Source organism: Callospermophilus lateralis, chromosome 2 (assembly GCF_048772815.1).
Source record: "Callospermophilus lateralis isolate mCalLat2 chromosome 2, mCalLat2.hap1, whole genome shotgun sequence".
NCBI lineage: Eukaryota > Metazoa > Chordata > Mammalia > Rodentia > Sciuridae > Callospermophilus > Callospermophilus lateralis.
The window spans coordinates 182246586-182272718 of record NC_135306.1 but is presented as its reverse complement, the minus strand read 5'-3'; the positions used below and the strand labels follow the sequence as shown (position 1 = coordinate 182272718).

Below are 26133 nucleotides of genomic sequence, written 5' to 3'. Positions count from 1 at the left end.
ACAATCCTTCTGCCTCAGCCTCCTGAGCCTCTGAGATTACAGGCATGTGTGCCATCCCCAGCTATTTTTTCTTTCCAAATAAATAAAATTCATGAAAGAAAAAAAAAAAAGTAGTTCCAAACAAAACTTGTAGTCAACCATGTCAAGTTGGTTGGAACAAGCAGAAGGAAACTGAGTCCCAGAAAAGTGATGAGAGATTCACTCTGGCACTCGATGACCATTATATTTTCCAGAAAAGACCTAAAAAGACTACTCCTATGATACAGGAAGGGTTGGCTCTTCATTTCAGGGCACAGATTTCATATCTGCCTTATTTCCTCTCCACCACTCTTCTTTCCCAGCTTGACCTTATCCTGAGAGTCCCTCACTTCACACTCCATTATTCTGAACATAAACCCTTGTTCATATGCCAGTTGCATAGCATGTTTGGTCTCCTGAGGATCCTGTGCACAATTCCATTGCCAGTGGAAATAAATTGACCATCATCAAAATGAGAGAAAGAGCAATTAAGGAAGTAGGTAGCAATGGCTCATTTAGTTAGAGAACATTTCAGACATAGCAAAGGGGTGGTGGTGGGAGGGGATGTTTAACCCTTCTCCCTCTTCCAAGGTGTCTCTGGAAGCATGTTATGTGTCACTGGAGACCCTTTCATTACAGCGTGCAGTGCCCAGCCTCTTCTAGCAACATGCTAGTGGCTACATACTCATGACAAAAGTTTTTTTTTTTTTCCCCAAATAGAAAATGACTCAAAAAATGAGAACATGCCATTTTCAAGGGAGGGGATGATGGCCGCGGGAGGGCAGAGAGGGAGAAGCTAAATCCAGCAGGTTTCTGAAAATGCAGCGCTGACTAAAAGGCTCTGTGCAGAGCCTTTCATCTTTCCTGCCAGGGGCAACAGCACAGAGTGCATGGCCCTGCAAGATCCATGGAAATGTGTGTGAGTTGGAAGTTTCTAAGCACACAGAGCTCATTACGTCTATGTTGCAACGATAGCTCGCATGACTAATTCCTCCTCTAAACCAAGAGACTGATTTTCCCAAAGTTTTCTTAGCTGGCGAGGGGGAGTGTCACAATTAAATGTTAATAGGTTTTCATGTATCTGAGTGTTGCTACTGATCAGGGTGGGGCAAGTGAAAGAAGAGTAGCTGCTGAGGTTTTATTCTCACCCGTGAGACTCTGCTATCTATCCTGTGGCAGGTGTCTGATTCAGAGCTATCTGAGTGAAATTATGGAAAGGAGTTTTGCAACACTTAATACCAGTGACGGGTGAAATGATCTATTTCTTTGGCTTGGTTTTACTTTTTTCTTTTTGCTAAATAATACTCCTTGGTGAACCTACCTCCCCACCTCACCCTACTGCATCATGTCACATTGACAAGGAAGTACAACGCTAATGTTCTAGAACACACACACTTGCTTTGTAAATTATTACTGATATTATCTCATATCATGCTGTGATTTTTTTTTTTTTTTGGTACTGGGGATTGAACTCAGTGGTGCTTAACCACTGAGTCACATCCCCAGCCCTTTTTGTATTTTATTTAGAGACAGGGTCTCACTAAATTGATTAAGTTGCTGATGCTGACTTTGAACTTGCAATCCTCCTTCTTCAGCCTCCTGAGCTGCTGGGATTACAGGCATGCACCACCATGCCTGGCTATCTGTGATTTTTATGTGGTGCACTATATACAAGTTGAGGATATTAAAATTGATCTGTGTGTATGTGTGTGTGTGTGTGTGTGTGTGTGTGTGAGAGAGAGAGAGAGAGAGAGAGAGAGAGAGAGAGAGAGATGCACAAGGAGGAAAGAAATGTTCAGCAAATCAGTACAGCATGCTTAACTTCCCTCTTCCCCTCAGGAAAGCTTGATCACTAAAATCTTGTCCTGGACTCAGACTAAGCAGACCAAATCCTGACTCCTGTGCAAGCTGTGTGATTCAGGAAAAGCTGAGGAATTTACCTAAGCCTCAGTTCTTTATTCATAAAGCAGGGTAAAAAAATCAATCCACAGCATGGTTTAAAGACTAAGTGGAAGATGCAGCTAAGGGGCCAGAAGGGCTCTCAGCACCTCAGCACTCCCTGATGGCCCTGACAACAAGATCTCCTCTTGGTTTCAGCATATGAGACCACCTCTCCGTCTCTCAAAAGACTTGTCTGTATTTCACAGTCAAAGTGCAACTTCCTAAATCCACTTTCTTAGCCTAGTGGCCTAGTCAAGGCCAAATTTGAACAATTAACCTTGGGTATCCAATAAATTGATTTGCTAATGGGTCTTCTTTCATCTCAGTTTCCGTAGGTACAGGAGAAATCTTCCTCCCTCTGCTCCTTTTACATTCTCCAGACTTAGCTCTATATAGACACAGAGATGTCAAGTACATCTGCTCTTTGTTTCAGAGTGTTACTGCTTGAGAGTACTTTCTTCCCTGATGCAAATGTTCTGCATATAATTTGTGTCATTCAATACAACAACCACTTGCCGTTTGTGGCTAGTTGAGCATTTGAAATGTAGCCAGAGTCACTCAAGTTTTCATTATTTTTAATTTTAATTAATATAAGTAGAAATCAGCACATGTGGTTAATGGCTACCATATGAGAACCATCATAGACTAAAGATTTTCCCCTTCCATTTTAGGAAAAGAATCTCAGCTACCTCTCATGAGGTGAATGCATGACTGTACCCAAGGGCAGGGGACAGCAGCATTTAACTTACACTTAGTAGTTTTCATAAAAAGTGCTGCAGCTTGACTTTGCAAAAGCAGCCTGTGTGTGTGTGTGTGTGTGTGTGTGTGTGTGTGTGTGCATTGAAGAGAAAGGAGACCCACTTTTCCGGAACCACAAGCTAGAGTGGAAACTTCAGAGGGTTTACTAACACTACTCTGACCTCTTGTAGTGAAATTAAACCAAAACCAGGCACTCCGCTGTGGTTGTCACCATGGCTTGCTCTTTGTGTGCAACCTTGCCATAATAATTTTAAAAACAGGGCCCCTGGCCATTGTGATTACCTTAGAACAAACGAACAAACTGATTTGAGGAAAGCTCTACCGAGCACTGGGGTCCCTGAGGCATATAATGATGTATCTTAATGGAACATAGGCTAAACTATTTCATGGCTATTTATTGACTTTTTCAAACCAAGCAACATAAACACACACACACGCACACGCACACACACACGTTTGCAAAACATGCTTTGGGCCAAGTCTGCAGGGCCAAGACTCAACCAGCCACATATTTATTTTAAACACTATTATTTGGTTTATGTTTTCTTGTGGTTCCGACAATGATATTGCATGCTTCTTCAAAGCCAGGAGAGCGCTGTGGAAGCACATTACCTAAGAGGATTCCAACCGATATGACCCTTCACGTCTTCCTCAGGCCTCCCTCTCTATGACTCACAAAAGTGTCTTTAGCTGACTTGAAATTCCAGTTGTCAGGCTGGTTTCACATGGACTTGGCCAAATTAATAGGTGGGGCTGACTGGTTAGGTAATAATCCATTCAGCTGCCGGGGAGGAGCCTTCAGTTCTAAGTCCGGTCCCCTGGACCCAGACCACTGGCTTTCCCAGGGGTGGGTGCTGGTCCCTTACCTGCAGGTCTCAAATCCCTTGGCTAGAGCCTGTTGCATCTGGGCCATGGTGGGCAGGGTGCTGTTGAAAGCCTTGCAGAGGTCAGGCGCCTCCGTCCGAGAGATGCTGTAGCGACCGTTTTTCTCCACATGGAATACACCTGCGTAGCGGCAGGTTATATTCAGATCTGTAGGATGAAACAGAAACGTCAGCTCTTTTGCAGACAGACTTTGCATCATTTTAGGGAAGACTCAGGAAATATTCAAATAAACAACTCTACTGATCAGAGCCTTCAAGATTCACTCAGGCACATCAAAGGAACATTCCATAAGCTCAAATTTGAGATGAGACCTGGTAAATAAAGCACATCATGCTTATGGTCCCCATGGGTGTTACTACGCAAAAGAGTTTTTTTGTTTTTTTTTTTTAAGCATCTGATTTAAAGTAACACAAACTCATGGAAACCTTACAAAATTGAGGAAAATAATGAAGAAAAACAAGAGTACCACTGAGAAAGCCAGAGTCTTTTGCTGAATGTTCCTCCAGTTTGTTTACTGAATACACACCCCACATGGAACACCTATGCGTATGTATATGTACACACATAGGGCTGCATAGTGGAAATAGTACTAGATTCACGGTCCTATATTTGGGAATCTTGCTTCACCTTAACCTTCACAGCATTATTCCACACTCGAGTGTGATTGCCTCCCCACCCATAACCTCCAATACCTTCTGGATGTACCCAGAACAAAGGTCCTCATCATGGCAAGACCAAAGCCCTCTGGCTGCTGTCTCCTTCTCCAGCCTCAACATGGTTTGCTCTGCTCTAAGCAAAAAGCTTTCCATCAATTCCCTCAGGTACTTTGGCTCCTTAGAACACACACCTGCTTTCCCTCTGCCCGGAATGTTCCATCCTCAGTGATTCACATGGGTGGCTCATGTTCATCATTCAGAATTTCAACTTTATGACCCCTTCCTTTGGAGTCCTTCCCTGATCACTCTTACCAGCCCCCAGCTTCTCCCTCTCCTTCTGCCGGCTTTTGGGGTCTGCGTAAGAACATGCTCATCCATTTGGACATTTGGCTCTTGGTCTGCCTGAAGTGACAGTCTAAAAAGCAAAGGCCTTTCACTTGTTTTCACTCTAGCATCTATAACAGTGCCCAACAGAGAGCAGATGCTCCTCAGCTGTCTGTCAAATGAATGAACGACTCCTTGAAATTTCCTCAAAAACACATTTTTAATATAGCGACAGATCCATGTCCTGCTATTTGTTCCCAAGAATTAATGGCATTGAAAACGAAGCTGGGTAAATGACTATTTAACAGGAAGAATTCTGTGAGTTTTTGTAGACATTACTCTGAAATCTCAGGAGCTGGAAATCATCCTGGTTCTGCCTGATTCTGTGTGTAACAATCTCAAAAGACTTCAAAGGCCTTAATTGAAAACTCATTACTCTTTTGGAAGTCTATTATCCCCAGTCTGCACGTGAGTAAACTCCGCCCAGATAAATGAAGTCATTGGAATTGGCCTGGTGAGGTTCCATTCCTTCTGAGCGCTTCCTTGAGACTCAGGGCCTGTGGTTCTCTAGGAGACAATGGACAAACGCCCAGGTGCCACGTGGGGCAGCATTCTGTTAGTTAAGACATAGAATGACAAGGTTGGCTTCAAGCCAGACTCCAGGCTTTTTCCTTGGGCAAGTCCAAAGAAAGTTGGGAAAATTCTACTTATTTATCAATAAGAAAATTGAAGTTCAGAGAAATGAGTTGCCTAACCAAATGAATATTTCCATCTAGAATCATAGGCTTCTCCTGAATCCCAGTTGCTTTATCCTGCCTTTCTGAGCTGACAGCTGTGGGAGAGATCTTTCACAGCAGTGTCCCTAGGTACCCAGTCCCTTTGGGGCTGTGTTGCCTCAACTTCAGCAGAACTCCAAGAGGTGAGTTTTATGTATTATTTACAGGTGAAGAAACCAAAGCTCAGAAAAATTGAACAGCTTCCCCAAATCACCCAGCTACTAAATGTTAGAGCTAGAAAACAATCACAGTTGTGTTTAGCACCAAAGGCATGCTTTGAACTGCTTTGTGGGGGTCCTTTTATGTCACTAGACCAGCTATAGGAAAGGGAGAGGCACATGTGAATGGTTGCTTCATGATGAGAAGGATAGGGTCATTCTTATGGAGTGCACAGGTGATAACCAACTACTCTCCCCTGCTAGAGCCTAAAGGAGGTTCCAAACTCTAGAAATCAGTGTTCAGCAAATGAAAAACGGGAGAACTATTAAAATTCTACATTATCTTCCCTTATTCTGAAAATAGTAAAAGAAAGAAGAAGTGGCACTTGAAAAGACATAAGCCAACGTCAACTGTGTTTTCTTTTGTTTGTGTCATTAGGAAGTGGGTGCTTAAAGGAAAAAACATCAGGGCTGGGGTTGTGGCTCGGTGGTAGAGCGCTCACCTAGCAGGTGCGAGACCCTGAGTTCGATCCTTAGCACCACATAAAAAAATAAATGAATAAATAAAATAAAGATATTGTGTCCAACTACAACTAAAAAATAAATATTAAAAAAAAATCAGAATCAGCGAAATACAAAATATGCTCTTGTGCAGAGTGTTCCTTATCAGGTCTGATGGGTCCTCCCAGACCACTCCTGCAACACTTGGCTCATGAGGCAATGAGAATGAGGAGGAAGGAAATGCACAGGCCCTTTTGAAATACTATTTGTTTTTACTGACATTTTCACCTTGAGTCTCAGTTGGCCAATCTCACAAAGGGAACCTGTCACTCTGTAACCTTTCCGGGCCTTTCCTTGTCCAGCATGCAAAAGAAAAACAAAACATCCCAATCAGCTTTCGGAGGGGAGGCTGCCAGGGGAGGCCTCCGTCAGATGCCAGGAGAGACAAACTACCTGCTCCTGGCCCAGGTGGCTGCTGTCACTCCCAGGTTAAAAATAAAGTCTGAGGCTAGACAGTGGTTTGGAGCCGAATGGCAATTTCTTGCTTATCAAAATCAGTTCTAGCTTGCCACCTGGCAGACAGAAGATGTGAATGTAAGAGAAATCAATGCAGGCTGAGATTTTTGAGTAAAATCCCTTGAGTTCCATGTGCAGCACCAAATGTAACTTTATAGACAGTACCGTCATGCATTGGGCGAGCATGCTGATATGCGTGTAAGTGAGTATGTAGGCTTGTGGCCAGCCCAGACAGGATGAAACAGAGAACATCAACCTTCAATTCTGCAAGACTCTGAAGCTTAAACAGGGCCTGATACATTGTAGGTATCTATACAGAGCTACTGAATGGAGGAAGAAATTCTTGGCAAAGTGAAAATCTCACAGCTTGCATTTATGTTAACTCACCAGAAGTTTCCACTCCTAACTCTGATGGCATTCAAACGTTTAGGAATTGTAAAAATGAAGTCAACTGTCACGAACATTCACAGTCCCTTTCCTGTAAGTCCCTTTTGCCTTAAAAAGGGACCAAGCCTTCGGGGCTGTGTATCACCCAAGCCCTGACAATTTATGAAGATGTTCCAACAGGCTTCTTTAACACTTATGAAAACCCAAATTATCACCCTAAAGGATGTTCACAATACCAACAGCAATAATCATAGCTAATACTTATTATTCACTTATTACATACATACCAGGCACTTTTGTGAGCATTTTACAAGTACTAATTCATTTTATCCTTAAACAACCCTATGAGGTGGTTGATATTTTCATCATCACTTTTCAGATACAGAAACTAAGGCTCAGAGCAGGGAAGCTATTTTTAAAAAAAGAAAAAAAAAAAACCCTTAAGTTCACAGAGGTAATAAGAGTGGAGCCAAGACCAAATCTAACCAGCCTGAGCTCCAGGTGCCCACAAACTTTGCCACTGCCCAGTCCTCTAACCTTGAGCTAGGCCATTTTTTTTTTTTAACTTCTAACCTCATCAAGGCATTGCTGACAATAGTCCCAAGACTTAAGTAGCATTAAAGTAAGGGTAACATTTGAGCCTCATGGACCACAGAACATCTCTGCATAGGGTGGCAGTGTCCACGGCAATGGTGCTGGCCATGCTGCCAACACAGCAGGAAGGACTCCTGAGATATTTTCATGTGTCTTCTGGGAAACCAAGAGTGGATTCAGAATCCACTCTGACTCAAGAAGTGAATGTTAAGTGGCTGATTGCATCTCTCCAACAAGCCTCTGTAACTGGAAATAAAGTTAGGTTTTCCATTGAACCCTCGAGTCTCCAATAAATCTCTTGTATCATGTAAGGAATAAACTGTCCCAAGCCCCCCTTCCCCCCACACACAACACTCTGAGAGATGGAATAGGCCCAGTGGAAAACATTGACTCTTTGAGACCACTTTCAGATTCAGAGGGAAGGCTCCCCAGGATGTCACCCAACCTGCAGAATGCTCATTACATGGAGTCTCATCCACCCAGGTGGGCTTGTGACCTGTCAGGAAGACCAAGGGAAGGAGCTCTTCCAGACTCCACAGCCTATAGAGCCCATAGGTTCATGGTTCAGCTTACTTGGGGCCTGGCCAAAGCTGCTTTGGGCTCAGATCTTTCCTTCACAGCTAGTTTATTACTTAACGCCTCAGATGCTCAGCCTCCCCTTTGATGGGATGACAATACCAACCTCTCAGTGTTTGAGGGACTATTTTGTGACACATGTCAAACACTTGATATGGGGCTTGGCACTTAATAAACAGAGCCAATGGGCATTGCAACTTATTATCTGCCTGAAGTACTTTAGCTAACTCAAATATCATAGCAATTCTATGAGGTAGGCACTACTCTCAAATCCGTTTTTAGGAAAGGAGGACATTGAGTCCCAAAGTGGTAAAGTAAATTGTCCAAAGTCATCCAAGTGGGAGAGCTGGATCTCTATCCTGGCTCCTGTTTAAATTTATCATCACTTGATAAGCCACAGAAGACCAGTAACACCACTAATCTTATCCATAGCTTCCCCTAAGCTTCAGAACAAGAAAAATAAATCTCACTAATAAAGTCACCCACACACATTTCAAAACTTTGCCTACATTGTGGAGCCTGTGAGAAATAAGCTTCTTGGTCCCGTCCAGTCATTTCCCAAGTGGTAGAAAATCACAAGCAACATCTTCAAGGAGGAAATTATTGTGTAATTTTCACTCAGGTTGCTGTTATCTACATCTTTCCAAACTTGCTTAAGAAGCAAGTGGAAGTATTCACACAGCTGGAGAGTGACAGAGCTGGGTGACAAGAGGTGTTCCACCTGGAATCCAGAGGCTGGTCTTCAAGGACTCTGTGAACCATGGGACTGTGTGTAAGACTGGCTGTGTGTGAACTCATGGGCACAGGTGATTTGATGGCGTACTGACCCTCAGTCTCAGGAGTTTCTCAAAGAAGTCTGTGACAGAACCCAGTAAAGAGTATAACAAATTGTTATCTTTGGTCATCAGGAATTCAAGGATTCTGGAATTTTGCAAATCCCTGTGGGCTTCACGACAGCTAGAACTATCTCTCTCTTCCTACCGTTATCTACCCAGTACTCCATATAGCTGTCTAGGGCAAGCAAATGAGAACAAATGAATGAATAGATGAGTGAGTGAATGAATGAATAAGAATGAATGCCCCCCCCACCCGCCACAAACACACAGGACAAGCAGACTCAGGAGGCACAAGAAGGATGTCTCTCTGATCCCTTCCCCACGTATATCTAAACTCACTTGTGGGGCTTTGATAAGAATTGCCTATTGGGCCCTAAACATGTCTTTAGTCTGAAACATTTGCTCTTTTCCTTGAAAGCAAATGTTTCCAACACCCATTTTCAGTTCTGTAACTGGCTTTACCTGTCTGAACTTTCCAGCCATATTCTCCACAAAGGGTACAGCTCAAGTACCATTACAGGGCCGTTGCTGAGGCCAGACAGAGGATGTCAACAGTGCAGGCCCTATGAAGATCTCAGGAAGAAGACATGCCACCATACTGTGCCCAAAGAGAGAAGGTGACTTCTCCAAACCTCACTTCTCTTGGTAGCCCTAAATGAAGGATTTTTTTTCTCTAAGGAGTCAACCAAATGGGCCTGGTCCCTGTCTGTCATCTCCACAGGAGGGATGAGGTAGAATTAGGTATCTTCCTCCTAATTTGGTTGTGGAATCAGCTATGTGTGTGGAGATGAGGTGTTGCTTTATCTTGAAGGTGAGAGTCAGACCCGTTCTGGCGACTCAGTGACTCGTCTAATTCCCACGCTCACTTATCACAGACCAGGAGTGATAACATCAGCAGGTGTAGACATTATCTATTCCGGTTTGAAAGTTTTCAACATTTCACACTAAATAAACTCATTTTATTCCCGTGAAGACGCAACGGGCACTTTTATTATCTCCATTTTTCTTTTGAGTTAACCTATTCATGGAGAAGTCACAAGTTAGGTCCCTGGTAGAGCCAGGTTTCAGACCAGGCTGGTCTGGCTGATCCCTTCACAGTGTTCAATGGCAGCTCATGCATGGGACAGATTCTAAAACTAGAAGAACCCCACCTATTCTCCACGTGGTTTTTAAAGTGTTGGGAGGTGATCATTAAAAGAGAGCTCAAGAGAGAACAACTTGAGCTTATTGAATATCATTTAAGAACAGACTTCCCTTGATTCTGGATCATAAGGCTTCAAGGGCGGGGCCTTCGCCCAAGGGCCTGGTGAGGCTTCAGTGGAAAACAACCTCACAATGGAACATCCGCTCTCTCCCAGGGGGAGAAGTTCTACAGTCCTAACGTTCACGGGCTTCCCGACAGTAAGTCAGCTACCTTGCTCTGTTCCTGCCCTTTGCCCTTCCCGTGGCGTCTTTGGGAACTGAGAGTCCAATCCTAGCTACAGCCCTCAAGCCACTTGCCATTTACAGCCTCAGTGCTCTAGTCACAGTCAGGCAGAGCTATGGGGAGAGGACCCTGGGATTCAGAGTGAGCCCAGGGCTGGGTTGCCACACCATGTTACCCTTGTGACACTTTGAGATGTCTACTGCCCAACCCAAAGGTCTAGACAGATCAAATTTAGGCTCCAGGCTGATCGAGCTGGAACCTGGCACCCAACTTTAGGCTGACTGCATCCAACTTGATGGGACTCCTGGGAGTCAAGCCACACCAACCTCTTGGGCAGTGGCAGCCCAAGGCACTGGTGAGCTCGCCACGTTTTTCACTTTTATAGGAGTGATCATTAAAAAGCCAGGATTCTGTTTCTGCCTTCTGATTTGTTGAGCTTGTGTCCAAAATGGAAGATGATGCAACTCAGAAACCTAAGTGAGCTGATTCTGACTGGACGTGGGGAGGGAAAGGGCCAAATATGTTTTAAAGCATTATTGCTATTTAGATCTTCCATGTTTAGAGCCAGGAAGAACAATAGAGAGACAAGAGAAAATTAAATCAAGAATGACTGGGCATGGTTTCCCACACAGTTGTGAGAAAAGCAGAACCTCAGGGGACCATAACTGCAGACTCCTGACTCCTCGTCCAGGACTCTTGCCACCAAAATCTCTGTTATAAGAGGTTCGAGCAAGCTGATCCCAATAAAGCCACAGCCCTGCTGTCTTAACAGGACATGAAGAAGTCTTTCTGTTCTTCATCTGTTTGATGTCTTCAAAGTCCAGAAGTCTCCCTCTGGGAATCTTTTGACTCTTTCGAGCTATTACAGCCCCTGCTGCCACCCAGGCCTGCCAGTCCAGGAGGCTGACAGCCTTTCTGCTGCCCCCATGTCACTTGCTCCCATCTCCTGACGCCCATGTGATGGGCACTTAGTGAAAGGAGATATTGTTCAGCATCTGTTTCCAAATGAGGCCAAAATCACACTTGGTGGCCGAGTCGCCTTTGGCTGTCCAGACCATGAGTCTCGAGTGACTCAGTCTCTCCCGGAATTGCCCTGGAGGTGGATGAGGGCTTAATGAGCAGAGAAAACAGTCATACACAATCATACCAGGGGAATTTCCTCCAGAATGTGTTCTGGGTTGCTTTCAACTGAGCCATTCATCTCCTGGTACTTAGAGAAGAAAGCTGCCCCAACTTCTTGGCTAAAGCCCCAGGTCTCTCGGTCTCTTGTCTATGGAGCATGGAAACTGTCGTGGCAGCCAAATCTGAACCAGTAGAGCCCACCATATCTCCACTCTATCAATCAGAGAACTTTCCAAAGGGTTCTCTCAACTGTTTTCCTAGTGTTCCTCTAGCTCTTCAGCCAAGGCCTCCACATTACCAACCTAACACACAATCTAGAAAAATATCGGGTTGCTTTCCTCGCCTCAAGTGCAAGTATGGGACTTGGATACTGAAAGCCTGCTGAGGCCCCCACTCCTGAGCCTGAGTCCACAGTCTTCCTGGCAAAGGATTTTACATGCCCTGAATGGTTGCCTCCGTGCACAAGAACTCTGTAGGGCTAAGTGGTCCATACAGAGCAAAGCTCCAGGAAGACAGATGACGGAAAGAAACCACAGTGTGTCCCTTGTGTGTCGCCATGGCAATCAGGAAATCCACTGTCGTCAAAACCTTTGTTTTCTTCTTTTTTGCATCTTATTGATTTAGCAAATTGACTAGCACAAACCCAGGATGTGGTCAATAATCTCAGAAGGCATCTCAGGGACCACATAGGGGTTTTCCTGTTCTACATAGAAAAAGGATCGTTCCCCTTTTTTTATAATTATATATATATTTTTTTCTGGGTAGCTACAGTGACTGCCACATCATCTAATTTGTACCCAGTTTCTTTTCAGGTCTGCAGCCAGAACTTTAAAGAAACAGTTAGATGGAGAGAAGTACCTTGTGAGAGTCGAGAAAAAGGAGAAACTATTACTCACAGGTAATAACTGCATTTCAGGGGTGATTAATAGGTCACCAACGTGCTGATGAGCCAGGGGCTCTATCTGGGAGTAGGACGCACTGATTCTAGCCTAAATCCTGTTAATTATAAGCTACATGACCTCGAGTAACTCACAGTAGCTCCTCTGGGCACACCTAATCTTCCTGCCTCCCAGGATGAAATAAGAAGTTAGGAAATCCTTGGAGCTTGTAGGAAAAAATGGGGAGGGTAACTATGCATGCTTGGGACAGTATGAAAATCTCAGAAAGCCTCTCAAAAATCACATATGAATTGAGACTCATTAAAGTCTCACCCTCTGCTGAATGGAACGAATCAAAGTGTGGCAGATAGTCTTGCCATTTCGGAGTTTCCTTTGCCAATTATAAAGCACTTTCATACCCAAAAGAAGCCCTATAAGATCCAGAGAGTAGAAGCAATGGACTCATTTTACAAATGAAGAAATAGGATTAGGAGACTTAATATCTTACAGAGTTTGAAGAACCCAGGTGTCAATGCAGATTCCCCAGGTCCCCTGGGTTTCCCCATTACCTCCTGGGGCTACTGCCCTTTTGCCTTGATTTGTCCACAGGCTAAAGGGAGCAGTAACTGCACTCAGAGAGGACTTTCTTCCCCTCCCCACCACGATGTATCCGGCAGAACTACATGATGTATCCGGCAGAACTACATGATGTATCAGGTTGATCCACCAGCTGCTCATTCTCCCCCAGTGCCCACATTACCCACCGAGGTCTGGCTATTCCCTAGGACGCAACACGGACCAATCTAGAAATCAGTGCAGTAGGGACCAACCATAGCCATGATGATGATTATCAGGAAGTCCTGCAATGCACCAGGAGGGTCAGTCACCCATGTCATGGCTACGAAAAGAGATGGTCAAGCAATTTTCACAGGGTTCTGTGGTCAAAGGTAGCAGCTCATAGGAAATGCATCCTGCAAACATGCTGTGGGGGTGATGTAGGCTTAGCATTATTATTTTTATATTTTTCCTCACCATATCAGCATAAAAATACTTTGCAACTTACAGTTATAAAGATAAAGATTATCCTTCGTTCACTGGGCAGAGAGGAGAGAGCCAAGCCTGAATTTCCAATCTACTCTATGGGGGCTGGACCTGGATGAACAGTGGGCTTGACAAGATTTATAGAATCAGAAACTCAACTAAGCCATTTTGTCCTTTAAGACAGAGCCGTGCCCCTGGAGGGGAGAAAGGCCACCCCTCGTTCCCACGGGGCCTAGCTTTATCACACAGTCCACAGCATCTCCAATCTTGATTGTCTTTCCTCTTGCCTTTCTTTTAGTATCTTTTCCAGGGAGAAAGAGAGGATTCTGGAATGTATGGAGCTGCTCCTGTGTGGCAATGTGGTCCAGATGTTATTCCACATAATTCTCAGAGCAGCCCTGAGAGGCCCAATTATCATTCCCACTTCACAGACGAACTGAGTGAGGTTCACAGCACAACTGGCCCAGGATCCCACTAGGAAAGTGGCCAAAGGCAGGAGTCAGACTCCAGAACGACACACGATCTCTGACAGGAGTCAGTCAAGACTTGGTTTATCAAAGCCACAGCTGTCTGCTTGGCCAGCACAGAAGCTCACACTAGGGACTTGAAATCCAAGAGAACTACAGGGCAAAAGGTATGGTTGGGGCACTGGGGTCCTGACAGCTCCTCCAGTGAGCCCCTGGCTGGGTTTCTCAGTCACATTGATACTAACGGAGCATCAACTATGCATCAGGCTCTCGACAAGGGACACCTCATATTATCTAACTCAAACCCCATAATAGTTGCATGAGGTAAACACAATTCTGTCACTAAGTCTTTTTACAGGTGACAAAACTGAGGCTGAAAGAAGCTAAGAAAATGTCCACAGTTGTACTGTAGGGGGTCAGGAGACTCCCCCCTTCCTTTTTAGCCACCACATGTCAACACCTCTATTAACTGCTGCAATTTGAACAGTGTTGAGTTCCAATAATAGACAATACAACTGATTACTACCTTCTCCTTCCAGCGGGTAGCTAAGGGACCAAAAGAGATAGGGAGACTTTCCTAGAAAATGTCAGCCCTGCATTGGGACTCGAGGCCTGTGCCCAAATAGGGTTGACTCTCTAGGGACCTAGATAAGAGCTTGATGAATGGATTGGATTTCTGTCTGGCTGGGGTAGTGGACCAGTCAACGGCTCTGCTCTTCTCATGACAGACGGGATCTAGTTCAGATATTCCTCAGACTGATGCTTTTTAAGCCTCTACCCCCCACTTCCATCACTTCAACTCATAGGTAGCACAATGTCAGTCATTCTCCATTGGGTACTAGACGCCTATCATCCAAGTGGCCTCTTTGCCTGTCACTCAAAAAGGCTCATCCGAACACAAGTGAGTTGATACACTTTTATAGAAATAACCATGATTTTGCTATAAGAAAACTAAGTCATTCATAAACCTTGACACTGGGCTGCCAATAGGACTTTATCTATAGTTTACTGATAACCAATTCTGAGCTACAGATGGGTTAAAAAAGAACAAAATTCATGTTTTTGGGTTTTCCCTTTTCCTCTTCAATTATGTCAATGGGGAAGTGATGTGGCTACAAAAATATTCACTTGACTTGCAACAACGGAGCATTTCAAGTGGCTAAGTGGAGTTCTAGATTTTCATTGATTCTGAACTTGGAAGCTCAGAAAGTGCCAGGTGATATTTTAATAACCCAATCTCTCTCTTCTCATTTTCTGTCAAGTGCTTCAGTGAACAGGGATGTGTGTGTGTGTTTGTGTGTGTGTGTGTGTGTGTGTGTGTGTGTGCGTGCAGCACGTGTGTACATGTGTGCACACACATGAGAAGCAAGAGCTCTGTTCCCAGTGCAATGACTCTGCTGTTGCTCGTTGCTCAGATGCTTTCTGAGAGATACACAAACATTTCAAAGCAGGAGAGCCTGGATTGTGGGAATAGTTCAAAAATCTGGGCCAAAAGATTTCCAGGATTAGTACAGTTCCAATTGCCCTGTGCACGAAGAGCATGTAATTCATACCTCTTCCTGAGCTTTCAATCTGGGACATCCTATCTGTAACAGCAGATGCCAGTCTCAAATGCCAAGCTTCAGAGAACTTGTTGCTGACAAGCTTTTAAATCCAGCTCTAGCTGTGGGGTTTGGACCAAAGTCTTTACCGTTTATTGCATGCTCAGCTGGAATAGGCCAAACATAACTTCCTGATTTTAAGGAATATGACTTCAAATGATCCTTCTGTGAAGCTGTTGAAGAAAATAAGGTGTTGATTTGCCTTTAAATAAATGGCCATGAACATGACAAGGGACCACACCCAGTAATGGCTCATTCTTTCTGAGTTCTAGAAATCTCTGGGTGAGAACAAATGGGCTTCTTCCTGTGAAATCTGTGCCTCCAGAAGCATCAGGAGCCCACTAGGCGTGACATAAGGTGTCAAGTCACACCATCTTCCATATGTGTGCTATGAGCCAGCTATGACCCTAGATGCTGGGGACACAGATACCATCCCTGCCCTCAAAGAGTGAGGACATAGACGGTAAACAGACAAGTGGCCAGTCTGTGAATGAGGTCATTTCTGGTACTGATGTGACAGAGAATGACAGGGACTGCATGGACAGGTGGTCAGTGTGGTCTGATGCTCACTCTTCTGGGAAATTGTGGGCATATTTTATTTATTTATTATGGGGTTTGGGGTGTTTCAGATATCTGGTAAAAGGAGCCCTGCCCCCATACACAGATTAAATGAGATTTGGAAGTCACCTTTGCCTTGCACATAAAGAGATGTCCTTGGAGTTTGAACTCAGCAGGATATACAAGCAAGAATTGGAAGGAAAAGGCTATGACAACTAAATGGACTGACCTCGGGGACAAGAGTTTCATTTGAATCACATGCTGAGTACAGTGAGTGAAAGGAGGGCTGTGTCTGCCCCTTCTGGTCTTAGCCTGAAAGTCAAGGCTATTCCATTCAGGCACAGAGTTCCCAAAGAGCCCAACAGGGTGAACCTGTGAGGTGCCACTCCCAAGCCCTCTAACGCCTTCCAAGGCCCTCCTGGGCCCTGGGCATCTGTGCCATTCATTATTTCACAGTAACTGGCGACTGCAGTGTTATCCGCATGGTATTTATTGTAAGATCATAACGGCCGAGGTCGTCTTTGGAAAGATGGGTCCTAGACTCAGCTCTGGGATGTTAAGCATGCTGTGATTTCTTAGTCTTTAAGTTTCTTCATCAGGAAAGGGAAAGTAATGCTTTTCTCATGGGTTGCTTTCAAGGATTACATGAAGAAATGCATCTAAAGCCCTTGGCAAAGTATCTGAATCTTAGAAAAGCACTTGGTACTTGATAGCTATTAGCCAACCATCTCAAAGATTAAAGGGTACTCAAGGCAGCCTGGATGGGGAGTGCCTCTCAGGCTAACTTAATTCTTGATTAACTGGTCGGTTGCTTACTATATCCTTGGTCACAGCCCTTGGAGACCTCCAGCACTCCAGCTAATTAGGATTCAGGAGCCTAATTTTCCAGATGCAGTCTATATAGTATGTGAAAGAGACAGATTGATAGAGACAATACGACAATTTAGAGGGAGATGCATAAATAGTCTACCTATAAAACTCAAGGAAAGACCTGCCACAAGTGGTATTAACCCAAGGAACTAAAGCAGGTCCCCTTGAGAACAAAGGCTTATTCACCTTCACATCCCAGAGTCCCACACACAGTATGATACCCAATAAATGTCTTTTTTTTTTTAAAGTGGGAAAAATATTAATTTGAAATTCCAGTGACACGGGGTTTGGTGTCAAGCCGCTTACTGAGAAGCTTCAAGCACTTGGAGAAGTCACTTCGCCTCCCTGGGAATCAGTTTCTTCATCAGACAAGCAAGCAGTTGGATTTGATGGCCTCCAGGCCTCAACCTACCTCCCTGCCTCTGAGAGAAGCCTGGGTTTCCTCCTAACTTACCCTCCAAATACTACAGGAACCCAAATGGCTCCCTCTTACCCGTGGGACAGTGGCATTTCACTGTATCAAGGTGGCTATGGTGCAGAGGATAGCCAGGCTGGGTATTCTGGCCAGTAAAAAGAAAGAATAGACGAAACTAGAGAGAGAGAGAGAGAGAGTGCCTTGCTCTCAGATGACACCAAACAAAGCCTCTGAGCACAGAGGCCTACTGCTGGCCTTCTGGATGCTGGAGGGAACGAGTGGTTTCTATTAAGAGGCGGGCACACAGTGACTGATCTCCTTAGAGAGGCTCTTTCTCAATTACTGCAAACATCACCAGTGCTCCTTGTGGTGCATTTCAGCATTTTGGGCCAATTCAAAGCATTCTTCCTTCCTGAGACAGTCCTCCGGCGCTGCTGAGCAGACGGCCCCTCCGATGACTCCCTGATCTTTGGTGGTCTTGGAGGCCCCACAGCCCTGGGAAGAGTCTGGAGAGGGAAGTTCCCATCACCTCCTATCCCAAAGATGCTGGCCAGTTTACATTACGTCAAGTCTCTTAATACTCTAGGAGCCAAGAAAAAAAAAAAAATCAAAATTCTTAGAAAAAGAGATCCTTGAATTTTCAAGGCCTCTAAGTTCTGGGATTGAAAGATGAGTTTTAACCCCATAAAGCTGAGTGGGAACTTGCAGTGTAATGTTAACAGGGAGAAGGTCACTCGGAATTCGATTCCAGGCCTGTACACAAGAGCTGAGCCATCTGAGGCAAGCACTTCCCCTCTGTGAGCCTAAGTTGCTCAGCCTGTAAACGTGGTTTGTATGAAATTCAGTCACTCATTCATTCCAGATATATTTGCTCAAAAAACAAGTGAAAGGGAGTTAGATAATATATGTTAAGAATCAGTATGCAGGAGGTATCCTAACAGGTCCTCCATAGATGTCAATCTTTTCCTTCTTCCCCCAGAAGATAAAACTTTGAGCAACCAGCCTTAGCGCTCCCCAATACTGAGAGGACCCATAGGTTCTAAATTTATAATATATTTATGCCATCAAAAAATCACTTACACTTTGATTATCTGCTGTTTCGTGCCAAGCAACAGCCTAAAGCCACCCTCATGAAATTAAAAGCAAGATGAGAACCCGCCTTAGATGCAAACACTCCCATGAAAAAGTGCAAAAGTCTTACTCACTTCTGAGGTGTGGCCTAGAGTGGTCGGACCCCCCTTCCTCTAGAGGGGAGCAGAACTAAGCAGTTAAAGAAAAATGAAGTGTTTTTGGAGATAAGAGAACCGAACAACCTAATGATTGACAGGACTTTCAGGTACTCAGAAGTTGCCCCCTCCCCATGGGCAACCCACAGATTCCAAGCTGGGGCTCTAGGGGAGGAGGTAGGTTCTGGAAAAGTCCAGAACTCCCCGTATGAGAAGGAAGCTACCAAGTTAAAGCCCCTCTGAGGGCTCTTCTGTCGTCTGAGACCAGGGAGAGCACTGTCAAGAAACACCTCCTCCCCAGAGGGAGGAAACTGCTATCTCCTCCTCCAGCCCCACCACCAACTGCCAAGACAGAAGGCAGGAAAGGCTTGATCCTGCTGAGACAAGCAGCCTGGGAGGTTGACTGTAATTGTGCAAGTAAAGACAGGACCTGGAGTGTGCGCCTTCATCTGCCTTCACCAGCTCCAGCAAAGCTTCCTGGAACATCCCGGCCTACCTTATCTGCTCTGCCGCAGCGGTTCCAGTAAGCACATGTGTGTGTCAGCACGCTGGGGTGCCCGCCCCACCAAATTAAAGGAGATTTTATTAGCAAACGTTATGCCCAGAAATGGAACGGAAATCTGTCAAAGGCAGCTGGAAGCCTTCTCGAGTATGGCGGGAGCACAGTCAGGGGTGAATGGTGAAGGGAGAGGCCTATGATTGTTATGATCATAACAACCATCATAATTATTACTGTTGAGTGCTTACTCCGTGCCAGAAATTCTATCAAGGGCTTCATGGACCCCCTCACATCAGTCCTAATACGATCCTAAGCTATAGGTACTATAATTCTGTTTTAAAGATGAGAAAATCAGGGCACTGAGCAGGTAAATGAATTGCTTAAAGAGACGTAATTGTTGAGTGACAGCACTCGAATGTAGCTGTCACTACAGGGTCCACAGTGCTTTCTGAGCGCCCAGGACATCAGAGGATCCCCAATAGCCCAGAGACTCAAGTATGTAGGCTGGAGTAATTGTGCTCAGTCTAGCCTTTAGAAGAAGATAGAGACCTGGTTTTGAAACACTGTTTCCTGTGCCTGTTTAAAGAGGGGCCTGTTTCTGACCATATCCCAGGAGGTCTGGGAAGCTCTTTTGGAGAAGAAACCAGATGGGTTTTTCAAAGTTTTCAACAATGCAAACAATGCAGAACACAAAAGTGGCTGTTGACTTTAACCATCCAAACAATATAAAAACAGAAAGCTCCAACAGGCTTCAAAAGGATGGAGGAGCCCGTGAGCTACCTGATGGTGCTTGTTGGAAGGGAGAAGGAGCTGCCACATGTCCCAGGAGGGACCTGCAGGGAGCTCCTCTCTCGGTCCCCAGTAAAGAAGGAGCCTGGTTTGCGTCCCCGAACCTTGTCCCAACTTTCTCCTTTTGGAAGAGAGTTTCCCCCTTGTCCTTTACATCCATCCTACGTGATGAGATGTTGCATTTATTCGGCTTCCCTTGTGGGGCCCTTGCGGGAAACCATGGGAGACACTACTCTTAGACAGTGCCACTTAACAAAGCTGGCGAGAGAAGTGGGGAGGCACACAGCCCCGGGGAAGAAGGAGGAGAGAGAGGTGGCCTGCTGGCTGGCCCTCCCTCGCTCTTTACACACTTGTCTCTTATTGAAATAGGAATAAATAGAAGATAGATGATGGAGAAATGGGTAATAGAGATGATAGACAGAGATAGATAATAGATGATAGAGATTAATAGATATAAAGTTATTTGGGGGGGGTACCAGGGACTGAACTCAGGGCACTCAACCACTGAGCCACATCCCCAGCCCTATTTTGTATTATTTAGAGACAGGGTCTCACTGAGTTGTTTAGTGCCTTGTTGTTGCTGAGGCTGGCTTTGAACTCGTGATCCTCCTGCCTCAGCCTCCCGAGCTGCTGGGATTACAGGTGAGTGCCACTGCACCTGGCCCATAAAGTTATTATTAAAAGTTGAATTTGGAAATCCTAACCTGAATCCATCATGGTAAAACACAATCTCATCCAAACCTCCCCAACACTAAAGTGGATACAGGCCTTCCAAAAGAGAACCCCAATTCCAACCAAGCAAGCAAGGTTCTGTCCAGTGCCTTCATGTGCTAGACATGTGCTAGTAGGACCAGGACTTCAGATAAAGCAGACAAGGTCACGGTAACATAAAGTTACAGTTGAGTGGGGAAGACAGATGTTAAACAAGTCAACCCCACAGCACGACAAGTATTCTAGCAGAAATGCCTGCTGCAGTAGAAAGCTTCTTATAATCGGAAGCCTTTCCTCTCCAGGGCCCTTGCTGTCCCCATGGGAAGCCTCCCTTAGGAAATGCACTACAGCTTAGGACTGAGGGGTGGATTTAGAACTAGCTGGCCAGGCTAATGCTCAACAAGGCTCCCAGTCTGGAAATTCAGCCTCAAAATAAAGCATAAGTCATTTTGGCTTAATAGAATCCATTTCTTCTAGTTCTTCATGGTTAGATACTAAGAAGAACTGGCTTCCTTCCTGTGCAAGAAACAACCACATCTGTGAGAACCATCTATAAACACATGTGAATAGAGTCATCATAGATCCTTTAACTTTGTTTAAGTGTTAAAAAAAAAAAGTGAAAATCACACAAAAAATTCCTGAAGGCCTCCCCCAGGATGTTACATTCATGTGCTAAGTGTATAGAGGCAGGGAACTGGCCCAGAAAACCCTCCTGTTCATTTTTGGGTGTGTTAAAAGGCCAAGATGTTGGGCCCTTGAGTTTTGAACTCAAAGAAACTATTAGGAAGGATTCTGCCTTTGAAAGACCAATTAATCCAAAATTCAATAGCCAATCCCAGACTCCTAAAAACCAAATAAGATCCATGGGGAGCCAATGTTGTGTGGTGACATGAACATCAGCTCTGGGGTTCAGATCTCCATCCTGTCCTAATTAGCTATGACCTTGACTTGTAACGACCTTGGGAAAGTCATTAAGTTTCCCTCCCATACAAAAGGATGATAATGCCAACCACAAAATTAATGTAAAGACCAGATTAGATAATGGAGACGAAAACACTTCACACCCATTAAAACACTCCAGTAGAAAAGTGTAATAGAAAAAAGAAGCCAGCCATATCTCTTGGGGGTCGTCATTTCATAATTTACAGGATGAGATGCTCATCCAAGGCCATGGTGATTGGTTGTTAATGGATCATGATAGCAGTCCTGGGGTGTGGTGCTATTCCAACAGTGCTGAAATGGCCTATTAAATACTGAGTTTCTAATAATAAAGTGCTCAAGTATGCAAAAGATAGACTATTTTTTGGAATTATAACAAACTTAAGGTTATTCCCTGAAGTTATTTCCTTTTATGGGAGAAAAGAAAGGATAAAGTTGTGACTACTATGACTGAGAATAAGCCAAAGACCATGTAAGCCTCAAATTATATTGTGTCTCCATGTGGATTCTATCCATTAAGTGAGTCTTCCCAGAAAAAAAAAAAAAAAAAAAAAAGTGGAGGATGTGGCTCAGGAAAGCAAGAACTTAGTTGTACCTTTTTTCTTTGGCCCAGATAGAGTTTCAAACCACAACTCCACCAAGTGGCTCTTACTGACTCTAATGCACATTGTTATCACTGCAATATGGTTTTCTTCTGACTAACCCAACTTTTGTCTGGAAACCCTCAACTTGTGCTTTGGGGCGGGGGCAGAAGCCCAGACTCCTAGCTCCAGTGGACAGGTTATGATTGACCTTGGTGAAGCATTAAGGTCCAGTTTCTCCTCATCAGGGACTGGTTAGGGATGTGATCCCACTTGTTCAATGAGAAGTAAACAGAAGTCAATCAAGCACTTCTGGAAAAACCATTCCTCCAATATCAATATCAATATCACTGAACTCCTGGAATGGTCTTATCCCAGACTTCTTGTTGTGGAAGATAATACTTTAGGAGAGTTGATTGCTCTGTTACTTACACTGCACCGATAGCTGCAAACCAAGACCCAATGGATAACAATCTCATAGTTTGATGCATAGATGGATTGCAGCTTCTCTTTAGTCATGGGAGTTATAACCCTCACTCTCCTATCCAAGAAAGTACATCTGACTCAATGTGGTGAGACAGATATTTGTGCCCTTAGTGGGGGATAACCTTGAATCTGTTCTCATTTACCAGACACAGCTGTTGACCACTGATCATTTGGATTAGTAGTTGCCTACACTCCACCAATTGTTACATATCTTTATCATTGACTGTGCATACATTTGACAGGATCTTAAATAATGCCACATCCGTATCACTGTTTTGAAAGAATCTGCTCTTGTCATCTCCCAAGAAGTCACCAGAAGCAAAGGAGATAAAACATGGAGGCCCTTTTAGCCAGATGCTGGACATTCATATCCCAGAGTTCCTGCCTTTCCTCCTGCCTGGACACACGACATGCACCTGCGTAATCACCAGAAGTCATTCTGCAACACCCTCCCCCTGCACACATATGCTAAGTAAACCTTGGTTCCAAGCTTCAGCTATAAGACCAAGAAAGGGTCAAGCAAATGGATGAGATTTAACCCTAAACCAAAATTCAACACTCAAGATCCTAAGTCAGTTATGACACCCTCCCCTTTCCCTGCCTAAAATGACTTCCAAGCCACATGGCGCCCCCTTTTTTTTTCTCTTTCTCTAGAATTTGGGTTCCTATGCTCTTCCACCATCTGCTTCTAAAATCCGGAGTCAGTTTGGAGGGTCCTATGGTTCTCAACCCATCTCTGCTTCTAAAATCCAGAGTCGGCTTGGAGGGTCCCATGGTTCTTAACCCATCGTTGTCTGTTGCAGAGCAGGTAGGGCAAACCAGCAGCTCTCAGAATTTTTGAGGAGTGAAACTGTGTTTTTCTTGCTTTCTTACTCAGAGGACCCAGTTGTGAGGCAGTCAGGAGAGGGGACAGTCTAGTTAGAGCTGCCGTGGGAAGCTTTGATCCCATCCTCAAAATGAGAGTAGGAAGGGTTCTGAGAAATCCAACAAGTGGGGTCCTCCAGGAACTGTGGGGACCTGGCAACCTGGAGGTTCTAAGAGGCCTAGATTGGATGGGAGCTCCCTGTTGCACGCTTTCACAGGACCTTGGGCTTCTCCTTTATAACACTTACACAGTATAATTAAATAGGGGCTTATTAGCTGTTTACCGTCTGTCTCGGCGATGGACTGTAAGCTTATCACGGAAGCGGCCGTGCCTCTCTGGTTTCAAGTTGTACCCCAATGCCTAGCAGAGCAGAACACACACCGGTGTTCCATGCATACACCCTGAGTGAAAAACAAAATCATTTGAAAACCCCTGGTTGTTGATCCAACTCATAGAACTGCTCAGAGAGGCTGAGCAGAACCCAGGCCAGGTTGCTCTTGGGCCCTTTGGATCCAAAGGTTCATTAAGGCAAAAAAGGATCAAAACAGATACCAAATAAGGACATGCAAGATAGTCACAGGAAACCAGGTCCAGCGCTGCGCGGGCTCCAGCGGAGGGGAATCACCTCACCGTTTCCCATTGTGTCACCAAAACACCGTTTATTTAGTCTTCCTCTGTTTGTGAACTTCAGGTCTCCTTGGGGAAATTTCAGCCCATTGTCCTCTTGCTCAGTGCCTTCTCCTCTATCATTTCAGAGGACAAAATGGAAAGGTCCGGGAGTCAGATCGTTTTGCTACTAAATAGTTGTATGACCTCGAGCCAGTCCCTTGAAGTCCTCGAGGCTCTGTTTCCTTGTCTAGTCCAATAAAACTATTTCTACCACCCCTTCCACTCTGACATGCCATCGTCTTTGACTTTTGGTCACCAGGCCAGGCGAATTTCGCACAGAGGGCCCTTCCTCTCTTTCTCTACTTCTGAGTGCTACTGTGTAGGCTCCATTCAACCTGAGCCTCCGAGCTGACCCATCAACCCTAGCAAAGCATCTGAGAAGCATCCCACCGAGTGCTTCTATGGAGTTACCCCCGCAAAGGCATTGAGACCCATCTTGGCAGAGTACCTGGTCCCCTGCCAGCCTGAATGAATTTTCATGCCTCAGGAAATGGCCACAACCAAGATGTCTGAGCCAGGACTGGGCCCTCCTAGATAAGCAGGGGATGGCAGGCAGCTCCCAGAAGGTTGGTGAGCATTCCGAAGAATACAGTTTCAATGATTGGGGTCATCCAGCAACAGGAGCCATAGATAAAGGCAAAATTCACCTCAGGTAATAATAGCACCTTGTAGTTTTACATCACGTGCTCCTGCCTACCAGCACAAAACACTTTCACACCAGGAGGCCAAGGTGGAGAGGTCTGGGGGAGGCAGAGGGATTATTATCCCCTGGTGGTTCACACAGTATATTGAAGCATTAGACTGGAGCCAATAGCCCAAGGTCACACAATTAGGCTTTCACAGGGTGGGAACTAGAGCAGAGTGTCCTAATCTTACCCAGGGGCTATTTCTAGTAGACTCTTGATGGAGCCCTTTGTTTATACCTTGGTTCTATCTTATCTTACCTGTCCAGGTAGGGAGACTATTTTTTTTCCCCTTGGGGATGAGTAGTAGGAAACTTGAGTGGCCCAAAGCTGGCTGGCCAGCCTGAGTTCAGAATCCAGATTTCTTGACTTTGGATGCTACAAGTAGGACCCAGTGGGGCCCGTCCACGGGAAGCTGCTATTTTTTTGCATTTGGGAGGCAAAGCAGAGCTCCCGTGGCAGCTGAGAATGCAGAAGCTCCAGGGCTGATAAAAGTTGTAATTAACATGCAACGTACAACCCTTTCATCTTCAAAGGCTTTTTCCCCATTAGCTTGTTATTCCTCCTATCACCCCCATGGGTGAGGCGTCATTTTTTGTCTTCTCGGTTTGCAGATGGAGAAGGCGATGCGGAGATGGCACCCTTTGCCAGGAAGCCTGGCCCTTGTTCAGAGGAGATTCCTGACTCCCAGCAACTAACTGCACTTGGGGTGATGGGAAAACAGAATGGGGGTGAATCATAAGAGAAGGCCCAAGCAACTCTCAGTAAGACTGTTTTTAGACTGCTCTGAAAGGAGGTGGAGCCGACAGTGTGGCTAGTTGGCTACCTTCAGGAATGACTGAACTCCCAGAACATTCTATACTAACGATCAGAAGCATAAGCTGGAGAAAGCTGTTGCTCTACTATGGTGATAGCCCAGTGATATCACCTGGGGGTCAAATCTTCCTTTTTTTTTTTTTTTTTTTGCCCATGGCAGACATCACTAATGGATCACAGCACTCTCTGTAGCTGAGTCAAGGTTTGACTTCTTAGTACAGCACTTCAGAAAGCCTCTGGGAGTCAGTAGGAAATGTCACAAGAGCTGACTTCTACTTGCTATGGCTGCTAAGGACTGTTTGGGATTCACTTAAACTGCCACTTTCTAACCCAGGTCAAGTTGTCAGGGTTCTCTCTCGGCCGATACTGAAGCTGTCTTGCTTTGAAACTCTGTTAGCCCTGACAGATAAGTCATCAGACTTCTGCGCTAGGGAAGTTAGTAATGCAGTGCCACTATTAACCAATTACCTAGAATCAGTCCAACGCTATCCCTCACTGTTCTTCAAAGTGGACTTTCCTTTTTTTTTTTTTTTAATATTTTTAGTTGTGGATAGACACAATACC

At 44.9% G+C, this 26133-nt stretch overlaps 1 protein-coding gene across 18 annotated transcripts in view; it reads right to left on the bottom strand.

The window, feature by feature from the left end:
• Cd44 (CD44 molecule (IN blood group)) overlaps positions 1-26133 on the bottom strand; it is an 84042-nt gene that overhangs the window by 47172 nt on the left and 10737 nt on the right. For all 18 annotated transcript variants that reach the window (XM_076847044.2, XM_076847045.2, XM_076847046.2 and 15 more), the window contains exon 2: positions 3585-3750. In XM_076847044.2, coding sequence (XP_076703159.2) covers positions 3585-3750 — 166 coding nt within the window. The remainder of the gene's footprint in view (positions 1-3584; positions 3751-26133) is intronic.